Genomic DNA, 25,858 nt, shown 5'->3' with positions numbered 1-25,858 from the left:
ACTGTTTTATTGAATTTCTTGACTATATGAAGAACATGGCACTATCCAATTCCCCTTTAAATAAACACTTATGCTTTAGTTTACTGTATGCTACTGAAATCAAATGGGATATATTATTAAATTGACTTTTAAATACATTTTAAACCAATTTTAAATGAGATTTATGTTAACTGTAATGTTCAATATTTATGTTAATTGTATGTCATCATGCAATTAATAAAGAGAAACTTTAGTAAGTTTTGTATATGGCATAAATCATAGACAACAACCCATTCCATTCTTTGATCAAAATCACACAGGCCAAATGTTTCACAAAATATTGTTTAATAATAATCAGAAATAACAAACAATAGTCACTCTATTAGAAAGGCACTCTTAAAGTTGTATAATATTAATACATATTAACAATATCTTGAAAAACATACAACATTTTATACATTGGGAATTAAATAGCCCTTTGGTGAAAACTATTGTATTTATATTTACGGCCAGCAGCACAGATAATAATGCTTCTTTGGTTTATTTCCAGCACTTTATAGACCTGAGTCTAAAGTGTAGGAAATTTAGTCATTTTCACTGACAAAACAATAATACAAAGCACCAACATTCACTCTTGATGAACGTTTGTCTCGGTTCCTGTTGACTGGCCCTTTTAGAGCAAAGTCTTTGTCCTTACACAGTGCACACTTTTATTTTTGCCCAAGTTGAAATATTATAGTAATATATCATAATGGGATGGCTTTCAGATCAGTATTATTTGAAAAACACTTTGTGAACGTAATCATTTTATTATTATTACCACTAGAGGTCAGTATGTCAATTTAATGCTCAAGTCCAGGGCTAAACCCACAGAGAAGATTTAGAACAGAAAATACTATGTATGAAAAAATCTTCTAACATGGCTTTCACATTAGTAAATTGTAATATAGTTTTAGCATAGCAGTAATATAGAATCTAAAGAGATGACATTTGGCATTTTGTTCTGTGCTTCCTTCTAGAATTATGACCAAATACACAATGGCTTTGTTAATGTATTGATTAATGGAATGCACCAGTTTTACTTCAGTGAGTTTTAATAAATAAAGGGGGAAGACTTGGCAGCTAAACCAGTACTAACACTACTATTACTTTATTACTTTCACTACTACTATTATAATATTATAATAATATAAGTCCCTAGGGTCTATTCAGTCTCAGATTTTAGGTTTGGTCTTCGGTTGTTTTTCTTCTGTAGAGAACTGCACAACAGGAGTTTGCTGTATAGATGACTGGAAGGCCCCCCCGTGTGCTGACAGAAGCCCCATCACCATAACAACTCTGCATCTGGGATGGTGGGGTGCAGAGCAGTGGCAGTATCCATAAGTGAACGATGATGACGGTGAGGGTCGCACAGAAGGGAGCAGATGCGTGTGATTGGCTGGCATCACGGCGAGACAGCGTTTACCTGCGGGGAGGCTGACACCTGTAAGAGAGCACACATTAATACAAGTGTGCCGCTTATGCTCAGAGAACAACGCACTCTTTGTACTCTGTGTCCTTTAAAAAACCTGCTCTTATCAAAATGCCACTGAAATGTGGAGACTTCATTAAAGCTTTGAGGGATGAGGTTCTTCATGAGGTAATATATGAAATAACTGGTTTTAATTGTAAAAGTTAATACAACAATCAACCTGACTACATTAGTTTACACCAGTGGTTCTTAACTCATTAGTGGACATCATTAAACTTCTAAAGGGGCCTCAAGATGACTTGAAATAATTTAAAATAAAGACAAAACAAACATTATCCTAATAATGTAGCTGAAATGACTAAAGATACTTCTTATTTTACTCTCTCTTGGTTTCTTAAATGTTCTTTATTTCTTTTTCTTTTTTTTTTGGAACTAAATTAGACTAGACCTGGAAAAGTCATCTAAATTAATAAAATATTATAAAACAATTTTTAAACATTTTATGTACATTTTATTTTATGTATACACTTTCTTTTTCTAACTATGCTAAGCTGTAAAATATTTTATTACGTGTTGTGAGTTGTGTAAATCACAGAGAACTAGAAGCCTTTAAATATAGTTCTGGATAATGAGGACCTTCAAAAAGAACAAGAACATATTTAAGGGTCAGGTCAAGTAGAGGTTCATTTTTACAAAAAAAAAAAAATGGTAATACTTTAGTTTAAATTCTCACTATTAAAGGTGGGGTATGTAATTTTTCAAAAACGCTTTAGAAAACTGAGTCGGGCCGAGTACCAAAACAAACTTGTAGCTAATCAGCAGTAAGGGGCGTATCTACTCATGATGTGGAGGAGAGAGTGTTCAGTGCACAGCCGAGCGACAGAAAGATAGAGATGGTGGATGAAAAACAAAAGCGGAAAACATCTGCGGAAAGATAAGGCAAAAAGTAGGACCTGTGTAAATATCGGATCGGCTTTCCAGCGCTGGAGAAAACTCAAGGAGCAGGAAGGCCTGCGATCGGACGCCGAGGTTGCTTTGTTTCTTCCCGATAGGTGAGTAAGTCCGTGTCTACACCAGACACAGCGCGCCGGAAAAGTCTGCCTACACTGGACGTGACAAAGTGACTATTGAAAATCATTTGAAATTTGTGTCAGCACGTCATAAATACACTGTAAAAAAATATATGTAAAATTTACGGTAAAAAACTGGCAGCTGTGCTAAAATACGGTAACCACATTTTAGGTTTTACAGTTTTAACTTGAATTTAAAGTTAAATACCGTAATTTCATTAACTGATATAATGTTAACATACCAACCTATTGAAGTACTGAAATCTGTTTTGTACCTTTGAAATACACTGATAACCACCAAATGCAGGTGGTGATGAGAAAGTCACATGATGAACCAAAACCCATCACAAGCAGCTTTTAAATGATAACATACAGTGGTGTGAAAAAGTGTTGGCCCCCTTCCTGATTTTTTATTTTATTGCATGTTTGTCACACTTTAATTCTTCAGATCATCAAACAAATTAAAATATTAATCAAAGATAACACAAGTAAACACAACATGCAGTTTTTAAATGAAGGGTTTTTTATGAAGGGAAAACAAAATCCAAACCCACATGGCCCTGTGTGAAAAAGTGTCCAATCCCCAATCAAGAAATCACTTAAAGAGGACCTGCCTGACAAAGTGAAGTAGACCAAAAGATCCTCAAAAGCTACACATCATGTTGAGATCCAAAGAAATTCAGGAATAAATGAGAAAGAAAGTAATTGAGCTCTATCAGTCTGGAAAAGGTAATAAAGCCATTTCTAAAGCTTTGGGACTCCAGCGAACCACAGTGAGAGCCATTATCCACAAATGGAGAAAACATGGAACAGTGGTGAACCTTGCCAGGAGTGGCCGGCCGACCAAAATTACCCCAAGAGCGCAGCGACGACTCATCCAAGAGGTCACAAAAGACCCCACAACAACATCTAAAGAACTGCAGGCCTCACTTGCCTCAGTTAAGGTCAGTGTTCATGACTCCACCATAAGAGAGAGACTGGGCAAAAATGGCCTGCATGGCAGAGTTCAAAGACGAAAACTGCTGCTGAGCAAAAAGAATATAAAGGCTTGTCTCAGTTTTGCCAGAAAACATCTTGATGATCCCCAAGACTTTTGGGAAAATACTCTGTGGACTGACGAGACAAAAGTTTAACTTTTTGGAAGGTGTGTGTCCCATTACATCTGGCGTAAAAGTAAAACAGCATTTCAGAAAAAGAATCATACCAACAGTAAAATATGGTGGTGGTAGTGTGATGGTCTGGGGCTGTTGTGCTGCTTCAGGACCTGGAAGACTTGCTGTGATAAATGGAACCATGAATTCAGCTGTCTACCAAAAAATCCTGAAGGACAATGTCCGGCCATCTGTTCATGACCTCAAGCTGAAGCGAACTTGGGTTCTGCAGCAGGACAATGATCCAAAACACCCCAGCAAATCCACCTCTGAATGGCTGAAGAAAAACAAAATGAAGACTTTGGAGTAGCCTAGTCAAAGTCCTGACCTGAATCCTATTGAGATGCTGTGGCATGACCTTAAAAAGGCGGTTCATGCTCGAAAACCCTCCAATGTGGCTGAGTTACAACAATTCTGCCAAGATGAGTGGGCAAAATTCCTCCACAGCGCTGTAACAGACTCATTGCAAGTTATCGCAAACGCTTGATTGCAGTTGTTGCTGCTAAGGGTGGCCCAACCAGTTATTAGGTGTAGGGGGCAAGCACTTTTTCACACAGGGCCATGTGGGTTTGGATTTTGTTTACCCTTCATAATAAAAAACTTCATTCAAAAATTGCATGTTGTGTTTACTTATGTTATCTTTGATTCATATTTAAATTTGTTTGATGATCTGAAACATTAAAGTGTGACATGCAAAAAAAATTAAAATCAGGAAGGGGGCCAACACTTTTTCACACCACTGTATATAGAAGGTGCACAGTGTCATTCACACAAACACCATCATGGTGAGACTCATTAAACTGAAATATGCAATAAACATTCATTTAACAAGATTAGATGTGAACTGATAAGAAAAAACTAAGAAGCAACATAGTTATTTCAAAGAAAAAACATCAAATTCAAGCAAAATTTGAAATGCAATGCAAGGAATTCTGGGAACGTCAGTTTACGTTTTTTCCCTGTAAATTTTACAGGAACTTGCGATGTGATGTGATTTCAAAAAACCGTAACATTTTCACAGCATTTTCACAGTTTTTTACCGTTAAAATAACGGTCATTAACGCGGCAGCTGTTTTGCTTTGTTTCACAGAACTAATCGTTGCCTGGGTTGCATAGGCTACGTATGTGTGGGGCGGAGCTATCAAAACAGGGGCGAGACCCTTTTGGGGTAGGGGCGTGTTTGTTTTGGTGATTTCAAATATCCACATTGGCTTCCAGAAATCGCTTACCCCACCTTTAACTAGTTGCTTATTAGCATGCATATTACTAGCATACTGGCTCTTTACCTGTTGCTTATAATTTAAGCACATATTCTGCATGACCATATTCTACATCCTACATAATAAGTAACTTAAGAACTACCTTATTGAGCAGTAATTAGGAGTTTGTTGAGGCAAAAGTCGTAGTTAACAGTTAAGTAATAGTTAGAACTGGACCTTAAAATGATCATTGAGTGTGACAAAAAAATGAATCAAATATGGCAGATGCTGATAACAAATGTATTTAGATTTCATTCTGTACAGGACAGTTTAGTTAAAAATGAGTTCAGCCCTATTTTTTAAGTGTATTTTCTGCTTATCTATGTTTATTAGAGTATTGCATTGTTACCTTAGCAACATGCTAAAGTAAAACCTTCAATATTTAACTTACGTGTCACAATCTTTCACTCTCTTTTTCTCCTTCCTTTTTCTCCCTCTGTTTCTGGGTTTCAATCTACAATAAAATGAATCATGATTGTTATTCCAAATTGTCTGTTTACTAAAGTGTAACTGCGTCAGAGTAGTAACTTGTTACCTGTCTTGTTTCTTTGTAGGTTTTCTTAGTCTTGGCATCACAATGTAAGATAAAGCAGAGAAAAGCGGAGGGATTATTACAAACACATTTTCATACTTGATACAAATTTTAAATTCATCATTTATGTTCAATATTCATATCTACAATATCAATACAAAGCTGTGTCACAATGCAAAACGTGGTTGCATAAACAAAATTGATCATTTCCTTACCTACATTCACAGGCTTTGTGCTCCACAAAGGTCATCTCCACATATTCCTGACCCTGCTCCGCTGGCTTAATCTTTAATAACTGAAAAAGTCATAATATTAATATCTATCGCAACCATGTGCCTGACACAGACAAAACAAAGTCTCCTATATAGATATTACTTTTGTGAAAAAGCATCAAAAGTGAAAGACCAAACTGTCGATATATAAAAGTATGAGCTAGTATTCATAATTATTGGTACCATCATTTGTGCTACTTTTGAAACAGTAAATATTGTTGGCCTAGACAAATGAAAAATCCTCACTTGCATGGTGGTGTTAGAAGTAAGTGTAGGGTGACACTCCAGATTCTCATCTCCACAGCAACCAGCGCAGCGGACCAATGGCACACAGGCGGGGCTGAAAATGTGCTCCACCTCCCCAGGGTACTCCTGAACCACTTCCACTAGCTTCTCAATAGTGCGGCAGAAGCTTTTCCCCCAAACCTCTTGAAACAGCATCACTGCAACACAGCAAGAGAAATACAAAACATTGACCTTTACAAGTGTGCATGAATACACAAGAATAAATTACTGAGCATTTGGAAGTAATCACTAAGCAAACTATGCACTGATTAGTGAGTGTGATATCTATCAAAATGCTAGTAACTCATTTGACTCATCCTGAGACTTGGTACTGCCAATACATACACAACATGCTGCTGTGAGCATGTAAGAAATACTGCTGCTGCACGTATACCATAAAAAATAACCCCCATTTATAACATATATGAAATCACGCCATAGCAGATCTATACAGGTGGAGCTGGGGAAGGTGGAGGGTTTCTGAAGTTGAGCAGCAAGCTCATTGGCTGCTAATGTGAAAGAAACCAATCAGATGTGCCACGTGAATAGTCATGTGATAATATCTGATTGGGTTAGAACATATCGGCCTGTGCCATCTAGAGTTTCATGATAGAACTTTGTATTAATGTGCCTCATTAGACTCATAGTTCTCATTAGAATCAGTTACTAAGTCCAAACCTCATAATCAAAATGCTTTTGTCCTTATTTCTCAAGGCAAATGTATATATACATGATCCATATTTACCTATGCAGAAATGTACATATAATATAGATTTTATTTACATAGTCTGATTTACAAAATCTCTGGAAAAAGGCAACAAGAAAAACCTCTGCAGTGTGTGTGTGCATATCCTGTTTTTCATTTATCAGGATTTCTCAAAAGAGAATGTTCTATGGGATCTTGCAGAGAATGATTCTTTATTACCAAGTTTAGCTTTTTATTGCCATATTACTTTTGTTATTGAGTTAGTGTAAGTTTCTCACTTATGTTTGAAATAAAGAGCCTATAAATATTTTTCTGACAGCATATTTGTTTCAAAAATAGCCAAAAGTGCTCTACTTAAAAAATAACAGATGGCAAGTAAAAGGACTTTGTAGGTTTTAATATAATATACAGTCTCTTTCGTACAGTTCCTGCTGTAAAATATCCATTTCTCATGTGTGTCTGGTCCTCATAACCAAGACAAAAAATGTAAAACAGAGAGAAAAAACTCATTCAGCCTACTCATGTTTATTGAGTCGTAGTTGCTCTAAACTTTGCAAACACATTGATGTTTATAAGACTGAATTTGATATGTTTTATGTCATGAGGTGATTCTCTTACCTTTAGCAGTGTTGTTTACGTTTACTAAGGAAGAACTCTGCAAAAAAAGAGTATAAAAAGAGACAGATTATAATGTAGTCTTAATTAAAGTATAAATATAGTAGCATTGTTATTATTATTAAAAGCATAAATAAAAGTAATTATTATTTTAGAAGTTGAAATTGACAACAGAACGTTGGTGATACAAGAGTACAAATGACATCTTCCCCCAAGAACATTACAGTATTTAGTTCAATTTGACCTAATTTAAACAAATTAATGATATCTGTGGTAAGTAAGTAAATAAATAGACTATAGTTTAGAAACATAGACCTTGCACATTTTACATCATTATTTCTAATGTCTGGAGAGCATAATATTTTTCAACAAATTCCCCAAAACAGTTTAATCTTAATACACTCTTAAAGCATCCATCAAACAGTCCCACATTTTTTGTCATCAAAAAAGATCATATATCACTCCTTCAACAACCAAGTATCCCTTGGTTGAGAATCACTGACTTAAATAACAGGCCTTTTAAACAACAGCACTTATTGGTGGTAAGAAACAATAATGCATGTTTCCTGTGCTGTTATAGGACATCTACTCTGTGAAAGTCTCTTTCACCTGTGCCAGGACAAGAATCTAAGCCCTATCATATTTCCGTTTGTGTGTGTCTGTTCAAGTTCAAAATCTCCTTCCTGCAGTATAAGATTTAGCTATTTTCCCATTGTCCAGCTCCCTCTGTGGTTATTTTCAAAAATGTAGAAATCAGTGTGGTTTTAAGTCAGCGCCTTAAGGCAAAATGCATTCATTACTTTTGGATGGGAGACAGACACATCCACCAAACTCTCCATCCCAAGGAAATATAAAACAGTGTTCCTGAATTAAATGAATCAAATAAATCTCTAAACATTTGCTCTGCAATATATTATGTTATATTGTATTGCACTATACTACAGATAATGCTACAGGCTCTTTGCAGAACTTCGTAGTCGATAAATGATAGCCTATATAAATGAGAAAAACTAGGGTCATGATTAGGCAATAAAAATGATCTGGGCTCGTGTCCATTTCCATTCTCCATCTTTATAGCCCCTTTCACACATTAAACCCGGTAAATGACTGGAAAATGAGCATGTTGACTATTCCTAAATACACCACATATGCTGTATACACAATCAATAGTGTTCTTGTTTTAGATTTACCATTAAGAATTTAAAGACCTAGGTCAAAACTTTTAACCACCATAGCAAGACTAGTTTGTGAGAGTGGAAGGGAAATGCTGCAGGGTCAATGTGGTCATTGTGTTGCAATTTTCATTCTGAAAAGAGGGAATTTACAGAGACATTTTCAGTAAAGAGAAAGTACTTTCATTAACCCCATGCTATAAAACACAATTGGCAGTGCAGAACTTTCAACTTCTTGTTCCCCATTGAAAAAACTTAAACAAGGCTAAGTGTCCATTCATACAGAACACATTTCTTTGATATTAAAAATGCAAGACGTAGGGCAATGGGATTAAAAACACATATAACACATTTATAAACGTTGACCTTCCTTTAACTTGAGTGGGTGTTCTTGACAGACACAAATGCAGCGGTCAAACATGTCTATTTATGGCTGAAACATGTATTTTATAATTAACATTTCTCTTGACTGTGCCATATATAATGAATAATGTTAATGATGATCAACCCATAATATATAATGTTTTTCACTGAGCTTGTCACTGTGCATTCTAGAAGTTTCTGCATAGGCTGCATACAGTCTTAAATATGCTTATAAAGCATAATAAATTTGCTGCCGCCTTTGGATTATGCCATCTAGGAAGGAAGCAAGTGTTCAGTAACAGTCAAGGATAAAGGTAGGCCTATTCACAGGAGGTTTCTACACTGCAGGACTTTCAGACATAAGAAGGCAGGCACTTGGCATTTCCATGCTCCTTTGGTCTTGAACAGAAGAGCAAGGTTCTCAAAAACTTGGCACATCAACTCAGCTATGTGAGGGACCTCACGTAGCACCACTTTGTCCTTGTGTGTGTAACCAGATGGACTGTGTGAGAGTAAAGTACTGAAGGTTCTATACGGGTCATAAATACTGAATAGGAATGTTGAGAGAACTTCCCTAATGTCACCACCAGGAACTTCTGTAAACAAGATCAATGCTTAAAGGTGCCACGTGTAATTTTGAGCATTAGCAGCACCAAATACTGGTGGTGTTTTTTATGTCGGGCCACTCAGAATAATAAAATCAGAGAAAGAGGGAAATTAAAATCAATTTCAATCTTATTTTTCTTTCACAATGCTAATGAACACTGCAAACTGTAATGCTCTATGCCTACTTGAGTTCCCAGCATGCCGACTACTATTTACTGTTCTATTGTATTATATGTATTGTCATCTCAGTGGTGATTCTCCACTGCTCATTTTAACTTGTCACCATTATTGTGTTAAGTGGTGACATCCATCTGTGTCTAATATTTTAATGACGCCTCAGTCTGTTCAGATTATTTTGATGATTCCACGATGTCAGTGCCTTAGGCCAACATGCTTAAATTGCCGACAGGACAGACTGCTCTGGAAAACACTGAGATGCAGAAAGTTGAAAAATCATCTATCTATCTATCTATCTATCTATCTATCTATCTATCTATCTATCTATCTATCTATCTATCTATCTATCTATCTATCTATCTATCTATCTATCTATCTATCTATCTATCTATCTATCTATCTGTCTGTCTGTCTGTCTGTCTGTCTGTCTGTCTGTCTGTCTGTCTGTCTATCTAGGACTCTAAGTGCTACTAAACTTTAGGGTCCCCTACAACCCAAGACATCAGGTTTAATAACCTCCAGTCGTGCAGCCCGGAGGATGCAAGGCAGGAAGTTTCAAGCAAAATAGGAAAGCAAACAAAATGGTAACCAAACATTTCTGCAGACTTTTGGCTCCTCTTAAAAATGTGGATTATGATAGAAAGTAAGTGCATTATACATGTAAATAGGAAAATATGAGAGGCTGTTTGGGAAAATGTGCTGGCTCCAGTAATGGAGGATTATATTGAAATGCTAGTGGTTGTGATGTGCTCGGTTACTGACACTGCAAGCTGTGTCAAGCGTTTTCAGAAACGAGTCTTTTTTCCTCTTTTCGTGAACAATTTGACTCTGGAATGGTTAAGGAAGTCAAAATAAAAAAAAAAAAAAAATTTAATGTTAAAATGCAGTGACAACTATATATAAACTACCAGTTCGATTTATAACTTATGCTATTGTTTTTTTCACTCCCAGCTGTAACTCAGAGAGATAATGCTCAGGTCAGCACATCTATGAGAAAGACCTGTCTCTTAAATAATAATCCACAATGACCTGAAGTCATGCAGAAAGAGTATCCTTCCATCCTGTCTTTTCCAATTGATCCAGCAGTGTGGGAGAGGGCTGGCCTGCTTCAGCAGGAAGAGTCTGAGTAAACTGAAAAAGAGACATAAAGTCTCTGGGAACTTTTCTTCAACATCACAAATTAGAACAAAAAATCTATAAAGCTGGTGCCAGACTGCACGCCTTCATTGTCAAAACTAAGTGAGACAGGGTGGATCACTGGAAAATTTCAATGATGCGTAATAATCACGAGCTCCTTTATATTTAATAATGAGAACACAATCCTGTGATCATGGTTTCATGCAGGCTGCTGCTTGAGGTTACATTAATTCATACTTCTATGAGCACACAATAAAAGGCACATTCAAAATAAATAAACAATAAAAAAAGCCTTCTCCAGAAGAATTTTCACAAATAAATAGGCTCCCCAACGAAAACACAGCATGTTTAATAGTGCTTCTTTACTGGCCCAGTGCAAATCTGTCAAATCAAAGCCTCACATTACTCCAACAAACAGCCAACAAACATTTTTCTCCAACAGAAACATTTCACATTCAATTACTATTCAGCTTTTGCAACATATTTGTGAGTTACATAATACAAAATGTACCAAACAATAGGATTTAGAGGAAATTTTGTTCTTGAATTTTAAGGTATTGTTTTATTTGAAATGTTTTTATACTTACAGATCTGTTCTAATATCCTGGCTAATATATTATTACTGCTATTAATATTATGGTAATACTTTATTGAAATTATTAAAGCAATAATCATATAATCTCCCTATGGTAAAATCACCGTAACACACAGAAGTCAAGTGACTGCTTTTGAAAAAATGTGGGAACAACAATATGATAATGTTCAATAAACATTTTTTTAATTAACGATAACTGAAATGAAAATGTATTGTGCAAAAGAATGCTTCATTATCAACAACGATTTACAATTGCTCAGCAAAATAATAACAGAATATGTATTATAATGAACATTTAAAGTGCTCAGATTATTATTATTCAGATCGCAGTGAGTAAAATCCTGGAGGACAACACAAACAATATTTCCTTGGTCAAAAACATCTCCACATAAACTCCCTTGAAATTGGCCAGCCATGGATAATTGTGCTCCTTATTACAGTAAGCCTTGTTGTGGGTATGTAAATGGGAGCAAATTGCCTCCAGATGAGAGATTAAAGCCTACAGAGTGGATGACAGTCCCCTGAGTACCACTGAAGGAAGGACAGATCCACTTTTTCCTGATTGTGATTGCACCTCGTCCCCTGGGCCATAACCAGGCCTGTACAGGAAAGAGCCAAGGTCCTGTCACCACAACAACTCACGCTGACTGAGACGTCTGGAAGCGTATGTGTGTGTTAATTAATGCATGTGCAGATGAAGTTATATATGGTGAGGTGGAGGGGCTGCAGCATGAGGGTTTCGTAGTTTATCCATTTAGTAGAAGTTGCTCCATTCATAAAACTGTCCTATAGAACATTCAAGCCTGATATTTCCATATAAAATATTTTCTACAAGTTAAATTAATGCACTGTATTAATGAATGTATTAAATCTTGTGATACTTGCACTGATACAAAACTCATTGGTCAGTGTGTTAAAAAGAAATATATGAAATGCCTAAAAAATTGTGTACTGTGTAACAACTGAGCTCTAAAATGTTAACTATATACAGTATATATAATAAAATGGAGAAAAATATGAATGAGAACAATTTGGAAATCAACTAAATGCATAAATCGATTTGCAAGCTAATAATTTCCATATACAATAACGTAAAAAAAAGAGGAGCTATTTTACCTATTTATTTAGGATAATGTTACTAAAAATGCATTAATATTAATATGACTGACATTATTAATTATTTACTTTATTTGTTTTGAGGGCTTTTACTATTGTTAAAATAAATTATTTATTATTTTTAATTAATTATTTTATTTATTATTTTAAACTACAAATGATAAATAATCGATTTATTTTATTAATTTATTAACTAATATTTAATAAGGTCATTTAGAATTATGTATTTTAAATTAACTCGATTAATAAATTTAAATACCAGTATACTTCATGGTCACAGCACTTCTTATATTAAACAATAAATACATTTAAAAAATGTTGAAAAAAGAAATGGTAGAATATAAAATCACAAATAAATATATCTGTGAATTTTGTTTTCTTTCTTAACTAGTAGCATCTTAAAGGGACAGTTCTGCCAAACACAAAATAATATATTTTAAAGACTGTCGGTAACCAAAAACTGATGGTAGCCATTTGCTTCCATAGTAAAAAATGCTTTGGAAGTCAGTGGGGACCATCAAATGTTTGGTAACACACACTCTTCAAAATGTATTTTGTGTTCAGCAGAAGAAATAAATCATACAGGTTCAGATTAACATGAGGCTGAATAAATGATGACAATTTCAATTTTTGGGTGAACTATCCCTTTAAATGCTTCCTCATGCCTAAATTCAATTTGGTGGGAAACTTTTGGGAGGTGTCGCTGTGTGCATGTTGACTCATGTTTTCCGTTAGTTTTACTGACCCAAAAAGGTGATGCCTGTGGAGATGAGTGGACTGGTTTGTTGTAGTGGAGTGTCCTTTTGAACCAGCTGGAAAGGACAACAATACTTGCTCACAGAAATGCAATATGCACTGAATGTGCTGTCACTAGAAACATTACTCTGTGGCTGGCAGATCATGAAGATGTGTGGTTAGGGTTTTCTTCCACACTTTAAAGAAGGAACACTTCGTACTCATCACATAATCTGAAGAGCTGGAAGTCTGAGCAGGATCAGTTAACAGTGGCAGCTCAGGTGTTAATAAGTCCATCAATGGAGCTTGAATAAATAGCTGCCACTCCATGTTATGGAGGCAGAGGAAGAGCGACCAGACACAGATGGGTAGCCTCAAGTATTATTTTGCTGTAAGTGTTGACGGAGAGGAAGCACCTGCACTGAATGTCGTCCCGAGCCTCCTGTCACTCTTCCTTTATTTGGTGGCTTTCTTTAGCGTTTTTTCTCTGCCATATGTCTTTACGGTATACTTCTCTGTGCTGTCTGAATCACATCCTCTTTTCTTTTCAGCATGATTCTTTTATTGTCTGAGACAATTCTGGAGGATGTTCAGTGATCTTGCCTTTCAAATGTTTGATCTTGACCTTTCTTTTCTTTTAGACAGACCTCATGTACCTCAGACCCATACCATGTTTCACTTAAAAGTATGTAATATAAAATGAAAATCTTTTTTATTTTAATATATTTTAAAATGTAACCTATTCCTGTGATGGCAAAGCTGAATTTTCAGCATCATTATTCCAGTATCACATGATCCTTCAGAAATTATTATAATATTGCTGATTTGGTACAAACAAACAACCAATAAAACATTTTTGTAATTAATACTATTCAAAACACTGTTTAATATTTTTGTGAAAACCACATTACATTTTTATCAGGATTTTTCAATGAATGGAAAGTTCAAAAGAACATTTATTTAAAATAGCTGATGTAAATATGCATTTATTAACTACATACATGCAATAAATAGTTACATTTACATTAAATTAATTGAAATCTTCTGTAGCATTATAAATCTTTACTGTCATTTTTGATCAATTTAATGCATCCTTAATTTCTTTTTTTTTTTTAAACAATTTGAAATTTGTCACTTTTAAATGAGTGTGTGTGTGTGTGTGTGTGTGTGTGTGTGTACACATTCTAGTTACAATTTCTTTATAGGCAAATGTTTATTTAATATTGCATTTTAATATTATGTAACATTATGGAAAAAGTACATTTTCTTAAAAAATTCTATTGATGATATTATGCAGAGATCATAACAAGAAAAAAAAAAATGCATGACCTTGGGTTTGGAAACTTGGGATACAATTTTCATTGATTTCTCTGCTCTGGTCTATGGCACTGCCTTTATTTCACAAATTAATCTGCATATTTCACACAGATTGCTCAAAGTTTCCACCCACACTGCTTATTGATTTAGTTCTGGTTCAAGAATCTCTAGTTAGCCCATTTATGTATCTGTCCTCTATGTGGAATTTTTATTTTATTTTTGGATCTCGGCAACATCACAAGTGCGCTTAGAGGGAGCATTGCCAACAACATCTTCTGACATAAGATCAGATGACCAAAATATCCAACAAAGCTGGCATGATCCTCACTTTTAAAAACAGACTTAGGAAGTTCACTCTACCAGGAAGCTGGAATCTGTGAATTACCACAAAAGCTTCAAAATATATTCCAGCCCCACTGTCCTGTCTAGAGGGACTAAGATCTAACACAAACATGTAGAACCAAAACATAAAGTTACATGAAGGGAGAGAGACAATGTACACGATAATATGAAGAAGGAAATGTAAGATGGCATGTCGAATGACTCCCCCCGAAAAGGAAATGTATTAACACTAGGAGGAAAGACTATGGAAGTGCACACTGCAGATGACACCGGAGACAGGAAGGTAAAAAAAGACAGGAAATGAAAAAATAGAATGGCTGCAAAATTAGCAATGAACAAATGAAGCTGCACATTCGGTAAAGCAATCAAGGCATCTATCATGAGGTGACTGTGGATGTATTTAACAGCATGACCTAGATTTTCAGCCCATCACTCAAACTAACTACAAGGATGTTAGACCTAGAGAAATATCACAGCTTACTCACTAAACAATCAGGGACAATAAGAGGTTTCAGACTTTTAGAGTCTGAAATACTTCTTAACTTTGTTCAGTGGTTATCAAACGTTTTAGCACCACTTTTGATCAAATTAGGTGTATGCAATAGAGATATTTTAGACAAAGTCAAGAAACAAATTTACGTTATAAAAACCTTGTAGGAACATTGTTTTGAAATGTTTCTAAAATGTTGAAATGTCCTGTTTTCTTGTTGTGGTCATGATGTTATAACACTTTATTTTAACCCAAAAAGTTATTTGAATGTTGAATGTTAGAACATTTTCTCTCAGCATTATAAGTACATTCATCAAGTACAACTAACATCATAAGGACGTTTCGAATGTTGATCTCAGAATGTTTTCCAACTTTTCTAACATTGAGCAAGTAAAAATATCATCATGGGAATGTTCCAAGAATGAGAACGTATATCCGGTTTTGGGAAGGTTACTTTGAAAATGTAATAGGTTACAGATTACAAGTTACAAGCTCATATTTTAGAGCAGTCAATGCAATTTATGAAATAAATCAATTAAATCTGTCTGTGGGAGATGTAACCCCCTTTGTAATTCTTAACATTTTCACAAGTAACTGTAATTTAATTACAATTTTTTTCTCAGTATCTGTAACTGATTACAGTTACATTTATTTTGTAATTAAATTACGTAATTTCATTACATGTAACTAGTTACTCCCAAAAACTGCGTATATCAAATATTAATAGTTTTAAACATGTTCCATAAACATTACTTTAAGAGTACTTTGTCCTAACATGTATATAACTCTTAAAAAATGTTCCTGTTACCTGGAAAATTCTGGCAAAATATCAGAACACGTTACACTTAAAAGGGTCATGAACTGAGAAATCAAAATTGTCTTGATCTTTATTAATTTATTGTACTATAAAACATCCTGTAAGTTTCAAAACTCAAATCTTTTGCTAAAAACAGCTTATATTGAAGCCAATCTGCCAAAAGGACAGCTTGTGGAATGTACCACTCTATGATGTAATAGTGTGTCTAAACAGTGCCTCCGCGGCGTAAGATCAACGCCTGCTTCTACAGCGCTGCCTGGTTAGCCCCGCCCACCGATTCATGCATGTAGTGTAAATAAAAAAAGAGGCAAACGCAGGTCTAAGCAGTAAACAAATGGTAAAGATCGCTCTGAATACAAGAAGACGCTGTGCAGTGTGAGAAAAAAAACGGTCTTTGCATTGCCTTCCTTCTGATCCCAGAGTTAGGAAAGAGTGGATAAACTTTACTTTTAATGAAGACCCAGACCGCGTCAGTAAGAACTTGGCCCATTGTTCACTTTTTTTTAAAGCATGAATTTGTTTTGCAAACAAGGCACAATTCGACATGGTATTTTCAGAAAGACAGGATCCGACAGTAATGTCGCACCACACGAGTGTGAGTAACTCTTTTTATTACGTGATAACTATTGCTTTGTCTGTTATTACAGATCATTTGATGTACTGAGTATTTATGCGTTTTTAACCTAAATCACAGCAGCGTCCATCTGTGAAGGACATAGGCTGTCTACTTCTGAATCCACCCCAATTCAAACAGAGCGTTCAGATGAGGGGGGACAAAACAGGACAGAAAATAACTTATTACTTCTTACTTGCTGTTTTTTGATGTAAAAATCTTGATAGCATTATAAGTGGACTTCAGAGGACAGTACAAAATAATAAAAAAGCAGTTCATGAACCCTTTAATAAAACAACAGCAATTTGTGCTATGGGTGTGGACTTTTTATAGTAACTTTGTCTCTAATTGTAGTGTTTTATTTCTAATAAATTGACAAATAATTGTTGTAAGAGTTTGTAATGTTTTTTAAAGTCTCCTCTTCTCACCAAAGCAACAGTTATTTGCTCAACAATACAGTAAAAACAGTAATTTTGTAACACATTATTAACTTACAATTTTAAATAACTGCCTTCTATTTTAATATATTTTAAATCATTGTCATTCTAATTTGGTGCTCAAGAAATGTATTATTGTTGAAACCAGCCTAGATTTCACCACTCACCCATACCACAGACATAAAAGCTCAACCAACAACTCACTTTTCGGTTACTGGTTATTTCTCTTTTACCACTAAGCCAGACCACCCACATAAACCAAAACAAAAAGTTGCCATTTTACGTCAAATATAAATGATGTTTAAAAAAAAAGGTGACGTAGCCCTTCAAACCTCAGCTGCCGTTACAGACACATCATCACGGGTGACACGTAAGCTTATGCTGAGGACAGCATATACAACAATGGCACATGGAAGAATTTCTCCCAGTGCCTGACTCAACATATTTCTGGAACACGAGAGGGCAGAAGACATTATAAATGGTCTTCACAACCGCATGGGCAATATTTACTTTCTCATTCTGTTTGCGTTTCTCCAGAAATGGTTAACAGTGGCAGAGCAGATGAGTCAGAAGGGACAGGTGAGACAGACAGCACAAAGGAGCCATCTCTCCCTTGGGAAGAAAAAAAGAAACGCATGGGAGGGAGCTCACATTATTCAGCACAGACTCTGTCCTGGTCCATTGGGAACTGCATTTCATCCCACCCAGGGGCAGAAGGTGATCCGAATGCATTGCACTGCACCAGTTAGCACTAGGTGACCATTCTGGACAGCAACGGGTTTAATAGAGATTTGGTATCAGCACCAAAATAGCTTCAGCTGGCACTAAATAGTTGGTCTTATCCAAACGAGTCAGCATCCTTGCATGTGTGCATTGGTTAATTAAAATTCACAAACTGAAGACTAATGCTTTGAATTTTTGCACTGGAAGAGTGCAGCTGGAATACTGGAATAAGAGCATGTCTTTGTAGGTGCATCGAATGGTCTTCAAACTTTTCCATCAACTAAGCTTGCATATAAGTAAAACCATTTAAAGGGTATTTCATGCTCAATCCACTGAATTTAAAATATGCATTAAAGACAAGTTCTCTTCATGGAGCTTTTAAAGATTATAATGTAAATCATCTGTGCATTTTGGCACTAGGTTGTCCCCATATAATGTGGGGTGGAAGAAAGTGCTAAATTCAATAGCACTCATTTGACTGGCCACAAAATGTTTGTGTTCTGTACCAAACCTCAGCGCTCGAGAGGGCCATTGTGCAAGTATCTTTAAGTTCAGCAACATTCTCTTCAAGATATGGGTGCAATGATATAGAATGAAATAATGACATGATACTTAATTATACTTATAATACTTAGTGCCACACATATGATAATATTGGCTGCATCCGAAATGGCGTACTTCCCAGCCATATAGCACGTAAAAATTGTATCTGGAAAGAGTAATATGTCTGAATGTTCATAAAACAGCAGTCAGAAAGTACCCAGATGACCTATTACTTCCTACAGATTCTGAAGTGCACATCCAATGGATGCTTTACTATCTCATGGACCCTGGGAGAAAAATGGCAAATGACAATGACAACATGGTGAATGTAGTACGTTGAGATAAAATTTATACTACACACATTCATACTATATAGAACATACTATTTTAAATGGTGCAAAGTTATTATTTATTCAAAAGCAGTACCTATTCAGAGAGTATGTAGTGTAAATAATCCAGCACCACGATCTATGTTAGTAGTTCCCAACCATGTTCCAGTTTTCATGTCTCCTTTGTTTGACACATCCCTTCCAGATCTTGGAGCAGAGATGGTCTTATTATTGGGACATACCAAAGTCTGTCTCTATCACTGGAGAATGTATAACGTTTATGTGTGCCTTGATAACCAAGGCACATCACATCACAGCCTTGATGTCAGTAAGTTAATTACTGTTTGTGGATACAACAGAAATTAATAACAAGTGCCATAATCTGAATCCTACTTGTCGCGAAATCATCCTTCTCTTAAAAAACGGCATTTTTCTGTGTAAACTCTGAAAATAGATCAATCCTAAATGAATGTTTGATGGCAAACATGTTGAAGATGAGCCAAAAGGCTGTTGATTCATTAAATTATATGCTTTTCTCTCACAAAAGCTGTTTATTCAGCAAAATAAAGTCTCTCCTTCAATAGCTATATTTCCATTCCCCTGTTTTTATGTGCATTTTGAAGTATCACATCAAAAATGAGTATCACAAAAAAAAAATCCTTGCTTCGCAAAAAAGTTTTTAGCCTCGCTTGAGTTGGTTTTGACTCGTGAAAAAAGTTTAATGCGAATAATGGGAGATTGAAACGCATTTAGCGAATACATTTCTCCACGTGCATCAAAAAAGTCATGTGACTTTGCGCTATGGGACGGCATAACCTGACTAATCAATGGACCGAACTCGCTGAACAGCATCTGAAATGTTGTTATAGTCATTCTTGAGTACACGAGCTAAGTCTGTAGTCAAAGTATTCCTGTATAATTGCCTCCCAAAACTCTCTTACGCAACTGCGTTCCCAAACAGCAGCATCCACCTCCAAAAACAACGACAGCATATTGGTTAGCTATAAAATTTTATATTAAATTATGAAGTAAAACACAAATTAGGCTATAGTGGCATTCATTATAAACAGAATACAACGTCAAGATAAAATGAATGAATTAAAGCGAAACTAAACGGCACTGGGCTCACAAGCCTCTCTCATTCGACATCCAAATGTTTCCATTTTTGCCATGTAACATTTGGTTGCTAAACTATTATCTATGATTTAAACAAGGCTTTGTACTTCACTTGAGTTCCAGTATCCACGTAAAATATCACCCTTCACGTGCGCTTTGTTTCGGCGCTGCGCGCTGATTTTACAGTGGACCTTGGAAATTGAGCAATGTAACATTTATGTTTGGTTGACCACATTTTAGTTTGATTAATGGCTGAAATGTCAAGTTAGTAACGCTGAAATGTTGTGTGTGTGCGTGTGAGGCACCTGCGTGATCACCAATCAGTTAAATAAAATAAAATACATAAAGTTATAGAAAACTAATAAAATGCATTAAGAGTGTCAAAAAAATTAAAAAAGTGGCCTATACTTGTAGCACTGTTTTTTTTTTCTTTTGTTAATCTGTTAATTAAGAGAAATATATTTCGTGTAGCCTGCAGGTGTGTGATTCCTCTCGGTCTGTTGTTTATGCTGCTATTTGCGCATCTAAAGCCCCGAAGGAAAAAAAAAAAAAAAGCTTTGTTTGTCGATTTGGGAAAATAATCTAAATGAACAAAATGCTGTCATTATACAATTCTCTGAAATTCGGACGGTCGCATTGTCTGTGTGTGTGTGTGGGGGGGGGGGGGGGGGTCGATTGCATGGAGCGTTGTAATAGCTATTTTATGTGCGCTGTTTTATCTGTACTTTCGCTTTCAAACTCGATCGCGTTCAAAAAGGAGGAGGAAGGATGGAAGGGGGGGGGGGGGGGGGGGGGGGTCCAAGTGTCCCCCCTTGGTGCCGGCCCTGGGCCCATTGTGTTTTGTCTGCTCACTCTGAGGTGCAAGTACTTTATTATATATGAGATGTATTATTATACTCAGGATTCTTCTACTTTTCTTAGTGATATTTAGTGTCAGTTTATTAGGAAGTGAACATTTTTGACTCGTTGAATGGAAACGGTTGGAAATGCTTATTCGCAAATGTTTTATGTGATATTCCAATTTTGTGCATAAGTCAAAATCGCAAATTTGGATGGCTATTGACATCCATTACAAAAAAACAGCTTTGCTTTGAGTCTCTACTAATGATCTGATGAGGTGAATCAGATGTGTTTGATTAAGGAGACATGTAAAATGTGCACTGATAGGTGATCTAGGAGAAGAAAAAGAAGACTCTGTGTGTAGTTCCTGCTGAATAAAATCATGTTAGAGATGACGGACGAAAGTAAGATTTTTTTTTTTAAGTTAGCTTGCCAGTGTGGAAGTTTTTTTGGATTCCATAAAAATGACACACACACCAGTCTCCAGGAAGTGTCGATCAACAGTACATTTTTGTACAGTTTTGGTTATAAACTCACTCTTCACCTCCCCACACTTGTATTTTGAGTATGTATCATTGGCCAGAAAGAAGAAAACCCAAAATAAAGTTAAAGGTATTTTTCCAGATATTATATTGGTGTTGTGGAAATATTGTTATCGTGAATTCTTTTGGACGTGATAACTGTGTAGTGCTATACCTTCTATAGCGCTCCTTGTTGTAAGCCTGAGGTTGTGACACATATTTTAATTGCAGGATGACACATTATGTAACGCAACATTGCATAAATTTAATTTACAACTTTTGCATTTAAATACTTATGTGTAATCCCATGTAATACCCATACTGAATAGTTTTATGCTGTGTTTAGCATTTTAACCTGTGTCACACAAACACTGAAGTTGCCCTGATAGATTTTACTCAAGTTTAAAGAAACCATCTGTGAGCTGATTGTTCAACTTTGGAAATGATACAGCAACTCCCTTCCCTACACAAGTGATCATTACAAAACTGCTTCATATAGATCCTTCTGAAATAGAGAACAGGAGATTCAAAGAAGGAACAGGAGATGAAAACATTGCATAAAAGCTATGTGAATGTAAAAAAAAAAGGTTTGCTATAACATTTATACCTTTTGTCAAGAAGTTTATATACAGTGAGGAAAAAATGTATTTGATCCCCTGCTGATTTTGTATGTTTGTCCACTGACAAAGAAATGATCAGTCTATAATTTTATTGGTGGGTTTCTTTTAACAGTGAGGGACAGAATAACAACAAAAACATTCAAGAGAAACGCATTTCAAAAAAGTTATAAATTGATTTGCATTTTAATGAGTCAAATAAGTATTTGATCCCCTATCAATCAGCAAGATTTCTGGCTGCCAGGTGTCTTTTATACAGGTAAGGAGCTGAGATTAGGAACACTCTCTTAAAGACAGCGCTCCTAATCTCAGTTTGTTACCTGTATGAAAGACACCTGTCCACAGAAGCAATCAATCAATCAGATTCCAAACTCTCCACCATGGCCAAGACCAAAGAGCTGTCCAAGGATGTCAGGGATAAGACTGTAGACCTACACAAGCCTGGAATGGGCTACGAGACCATCGCCAAGCAGCTTGGTGAGAAGGTGACCACAGTTGGTGCGATTATGGAAGAAACACAAAATAACTGTCAATCTCCCTCAGTCTGGAGTCCATGCAAGATCTCACCTCGTGGAGCTTCAATGATCATGAGAACGGTGAGGAATCAGCCCAGAGGATCTTGTCAAGGATCTCAAGGCAGCTGGAATCATAGTCACCAAGAAAATAATTGTTACACCATGAAGAGAACTAGGTGAAAGTTTTGTGGTCAGATGAGACCAAAATCAAGCTCTTTGGCATCAACTCAACTGGCCGTGTTTGGAGGAGGAGGAATGCTGCCTATGACCCCAAGAACACATCCCCACCGTCAAACATGGAGGTGGAATACATTATGCTTTGGGGGTGTTTTAATGCTAAGGGGACAGGACCACTGCACTGCATCAAAGGGACAATGGACGGGGCCATGTACCATCAGGGCCAGGACATTGAAAATGGGTCGTGGATGGGTATTCCAGCATGACAATGACCCAAAACACACAGCCAAGGCAACAAAGGAGTGGCCAAGAAGAAGCACATTAAGGCCCTGGAGTGGCTTAGTCAGTCTCCAGACCTTAATCCCATAGAAAATCTGTGGAGGGAGCTGAAGGTTCGAGTTGTCAAACATCAGCCTCGAAACCTTAATGACTTGGAGAGGATCTGCAAAGAGGAGTGGGACAAGATCCCTCCTGAGATGTGTGCAAACCTGGTCGCCAACTACAAGAAACGTCTGACCTCTGTGATTGCCAGCAAGGGTTTTGGGGGTCAAATGCTTATTTGACATTAAAATGCAAATCAATTTATAACTTTTTTTAAATGCGTTTTTCTGGATGTTTTCAAATAACCCATCAAGATTTTTCTAGTTATTCCGTCTCTCACTGTTAAAATAAACCTACAATTAAAATTATAGACTAATCATTTCTTTATCAGTGGGAAAACGTACAAAATCATCAGGGGATCAAATATTTTTTTTTCCTATATATGCTCTTAAAATTTAATGTGGTCTGTTGTGCTTCAAGATAACAGCCATCAAAGTTGAGTTTACATATGTTAATCATTATTGAAAAAAAGTGTATTTATTTATTTATTTAGCTGAACTGAACTTGTCAAGATCAAATGATCTATTTTAAAGAACTTTTTGACCTTATTTTATTAATTAGGATATCAGGGCAAATGTGTACCTTGAAATTGTTGACTTAATGCCTACAAAAAAATACCAACATGAATTTTAATAATAAGAAATGAATGTTACTTTGTTGAGCATTTAGATGGAAAGATTCCCATTCATATTTACAGAGGAATTGCATAATTGAACCTTTAATTTACAATAATCACCAGCATCAGTAACAGCTAGTGTTTGCCAACGTCCTGCAACTCCTAAAATAAAATAAATCTAAGCAAGCACAAGAGACAAGAGGAGACAGACACACTCTGATACACCCACTGGTATACGGCCAATGATATGATAATATGTGCATTTCGTAAAAGTGAATGGAGGTGTAAGTCATGTGTGGGGTCCGGAAAAAGTGTTTGGTTTTCGGTTTTACTAAGCCCCGATAAACCTTGTTCTGACCTACCAGTAGTAGGAGGATTGATATTGAATGACAACATACAATTTAGACTCTTTTAATGTTCATCTCTGCTCCTTTTAAGCTTCAGATTTGCAAACCATTATCTTCTCAACTATTTTCTTGGATGTGAGGCTTTATATTCAGCTGAAAGATAAGGTGAGTGATAAATCTGCCAAGCTTGAGGTTGAGACACTTCCACAAATGAACTCTCGTGGTCTATAACACTGTTTGGCTACACTTATGATTAATAACAGGCGCATACAATGCGACATATCAAAGCCCATTTGTGAACACAATGAAATATTATTCAAAGCATGCTGCTTTTTGTTATGGAGGAATAGATAAGAAGGTTGAGGTGGACTCTCCTGCCAACATTTCTCTTTAAAGCTTGACTTTGCCATCTCACATAACATGAGGTGCGATGTTTTACCTTGAGCTGTGGGACAATGATCTTCTTATTCAGCATTTTGACATTTCAAAGTGAATAGTCTGAATGGATTTAAACAGTAGCTATGCAATTTTTGTTTTTATCTAAGAAGCACATGCTTGTCATGTCTGAGACTGCCTTGAACATACTGTCTAATTGCTCTCTCGTTATCTAACAGTAGAAGGCATATAAAGACATAATCTGACTGTCTGATGATTTTGGCATTCATTCATCACTAGTGAGTAAGGAGAACACGGCATGCCTGTGGGTTAAAGGGGGTGATGCAGTTAGTCACGTTCCGTTTCATGACTCAACGCTTTCTCTTCCAGCTCTTCAAAAAGAGATCAAGTTTTAGAGGGTGTTATAAAAACAGCCGTCTGGAGGCTTTACTGGAAGTCGTGTCAAAAGTAAACTGACTCCATTCATTAAGCCAGTTCTGACTGTCAACTGCACGTAGACACGTTCAAAATTCTCTTTTTAATTAAGGATGCCTAATCACTGAGTATCTCTGATATGAACAGCAACTTTCACACAAGGGTCATTACGGGACATTCACACTGGACGCGTTCTTACTGTAGTTCATAAACTGAGCAACAGAATAAAACAGAGCACGTTTTTCTTCAACTTTTCCCAGTTGAATTACTTTTAATTTGACATGGTTATTTAAAGACATAGCAAGATACGCTACTGCATAAGTAGCTTACATCGAAACCAACGAATTAAAAGAACGCGTCTTTTGTGAACTCCCCCCAGCTTTAGATAGACGATAACAACTAACGCGAGGATCCAGTCAGTGAATTAAAACAGCGTTCTCGTTTTGTAACATACCATCACTCGCTTGCAGTGTATGCGGTGTAGGCTATAATTTATGCAGGTTAAGTGTAAAAAGGACGGCCCATATGCTCACCTGTGCAGGTAAAAGGCTCAACTGGAGCGCAGCAACTATTTGTAACAGTGACGTCAAATAACCCATCTCGAATGTCAAAGCAAGTCTAATCGTAGAAAAATCCAAACAGTAGTCCATCCAAAATGGTAATGTCAATATGGAAATTTCAGCATAAATTCCACAAAACGGTTCGTGCCTTGCTCGTCGGTAAAGTGTGCGTTGCTTTCTCAAAGACACCAAATAAAATGAAGCAATCCGGAAAATGCGCTAAACATATTCGCAATGTTGTTATCTTTTTGGTTTCATAAAATATCAGTGGTGACACGTCAATTAATTGCATCCAATCTAGATCTCCCTAGGAAGATGTAAGCAAATACCCGTGGTAAAGTGTTTAAAATAGGTCCTTATGGAGTAATGATAGCTTGCAGGTTTTAATCGTCCTCACGCGCCACTGTTTCCTAATGCAAGATTCCTGCTCGCGCATTTCCCAAATAGAGTGGCACACTTCCATATGAGCGCCCTGACTACCTTTCAACAAGTTGATCATTTAAATC

The 25,858-nt window shown here is 36.2% G+C and overlaps 1 protein-coding gene across 2 annotated transcripts; it reads right to left on the bottom strand.

Moving 5' to 3' along the window:
• Positions 1-310: 310 nt before the first annotated feature.
• LOC306850142 (snake venom vascular endothelial growth factor toxin ICPP-like) lies at positions 311-25,858 on the bottom strand. 2 transcript variants are annotated; one of them, XM_079385600.1, is made up of 7 exons: positions 25,326-25,858; positions 7,344-7,380; positions 5,981-6,177; positions 5,678-5,757; positions 5,466-5,495; positions 5,322-5,384; positions 311-1,462 (listed from the first exon to the last, which is right to left on the bottom strand). In XM_079385600.1, exons 1-7 carry the CDS (start codon positions 25,440-25,442, stop codon positions 1,441-1,443), a joined length of 546 nt encoding a protein of 181 aa, XP_079241726.1. In that variant the 5' UTR covers positions 25,443-25,858; the 3' UTR covers positions 311-1,440. The 2 variants fall into 2 exon arrangements, with proteins under 2 accessions (XP_079241726.1, XP_079241725.1); XM_079385599.1 differs by lacking the exon at positions 311-1,462 and adding an exon at positions 1,879-2,556.

Source organism: Barbus barbus (assembly GCF_936440315.1).
Source record: "Barbus barbus genome assembly, chromosome: 30".
Classification (NCBI taxonomy): Eukaryota; Metazoa; Chordata; class Actinopteri; order Cypriniformes; family Cyprinidae; genus Barbus; species Barbus barbus.
This window is presented reverse-complemented; position numbering and strand designations above follow the sequence as displayed.

Bases quoted from the DNA above. Each gene is read 5' to 3' on its own strand.
- LOC306850142 (XM_079385599.1), bottom strand. From the start codon at position 25,442: ATGGACTACTGTTTGGATTTTTCTACGATTAGACTTGCTTTGACATTC. The intron at 7,381-25,325 runs GTGAGCATATGG...CTTTTTTTGCAG, and splicing joins TGAGCCTTTTACCTGCACAG to AGTTCTTCCTTAGTAAACGT. The intron at 6,178-7,343 runs GTAAGAGAATCA...GCTGTGTTGCAG, and splicing joins CGTAAACAACACTGCTAAAG to TGATGCTGTTTCAAGAGGTT.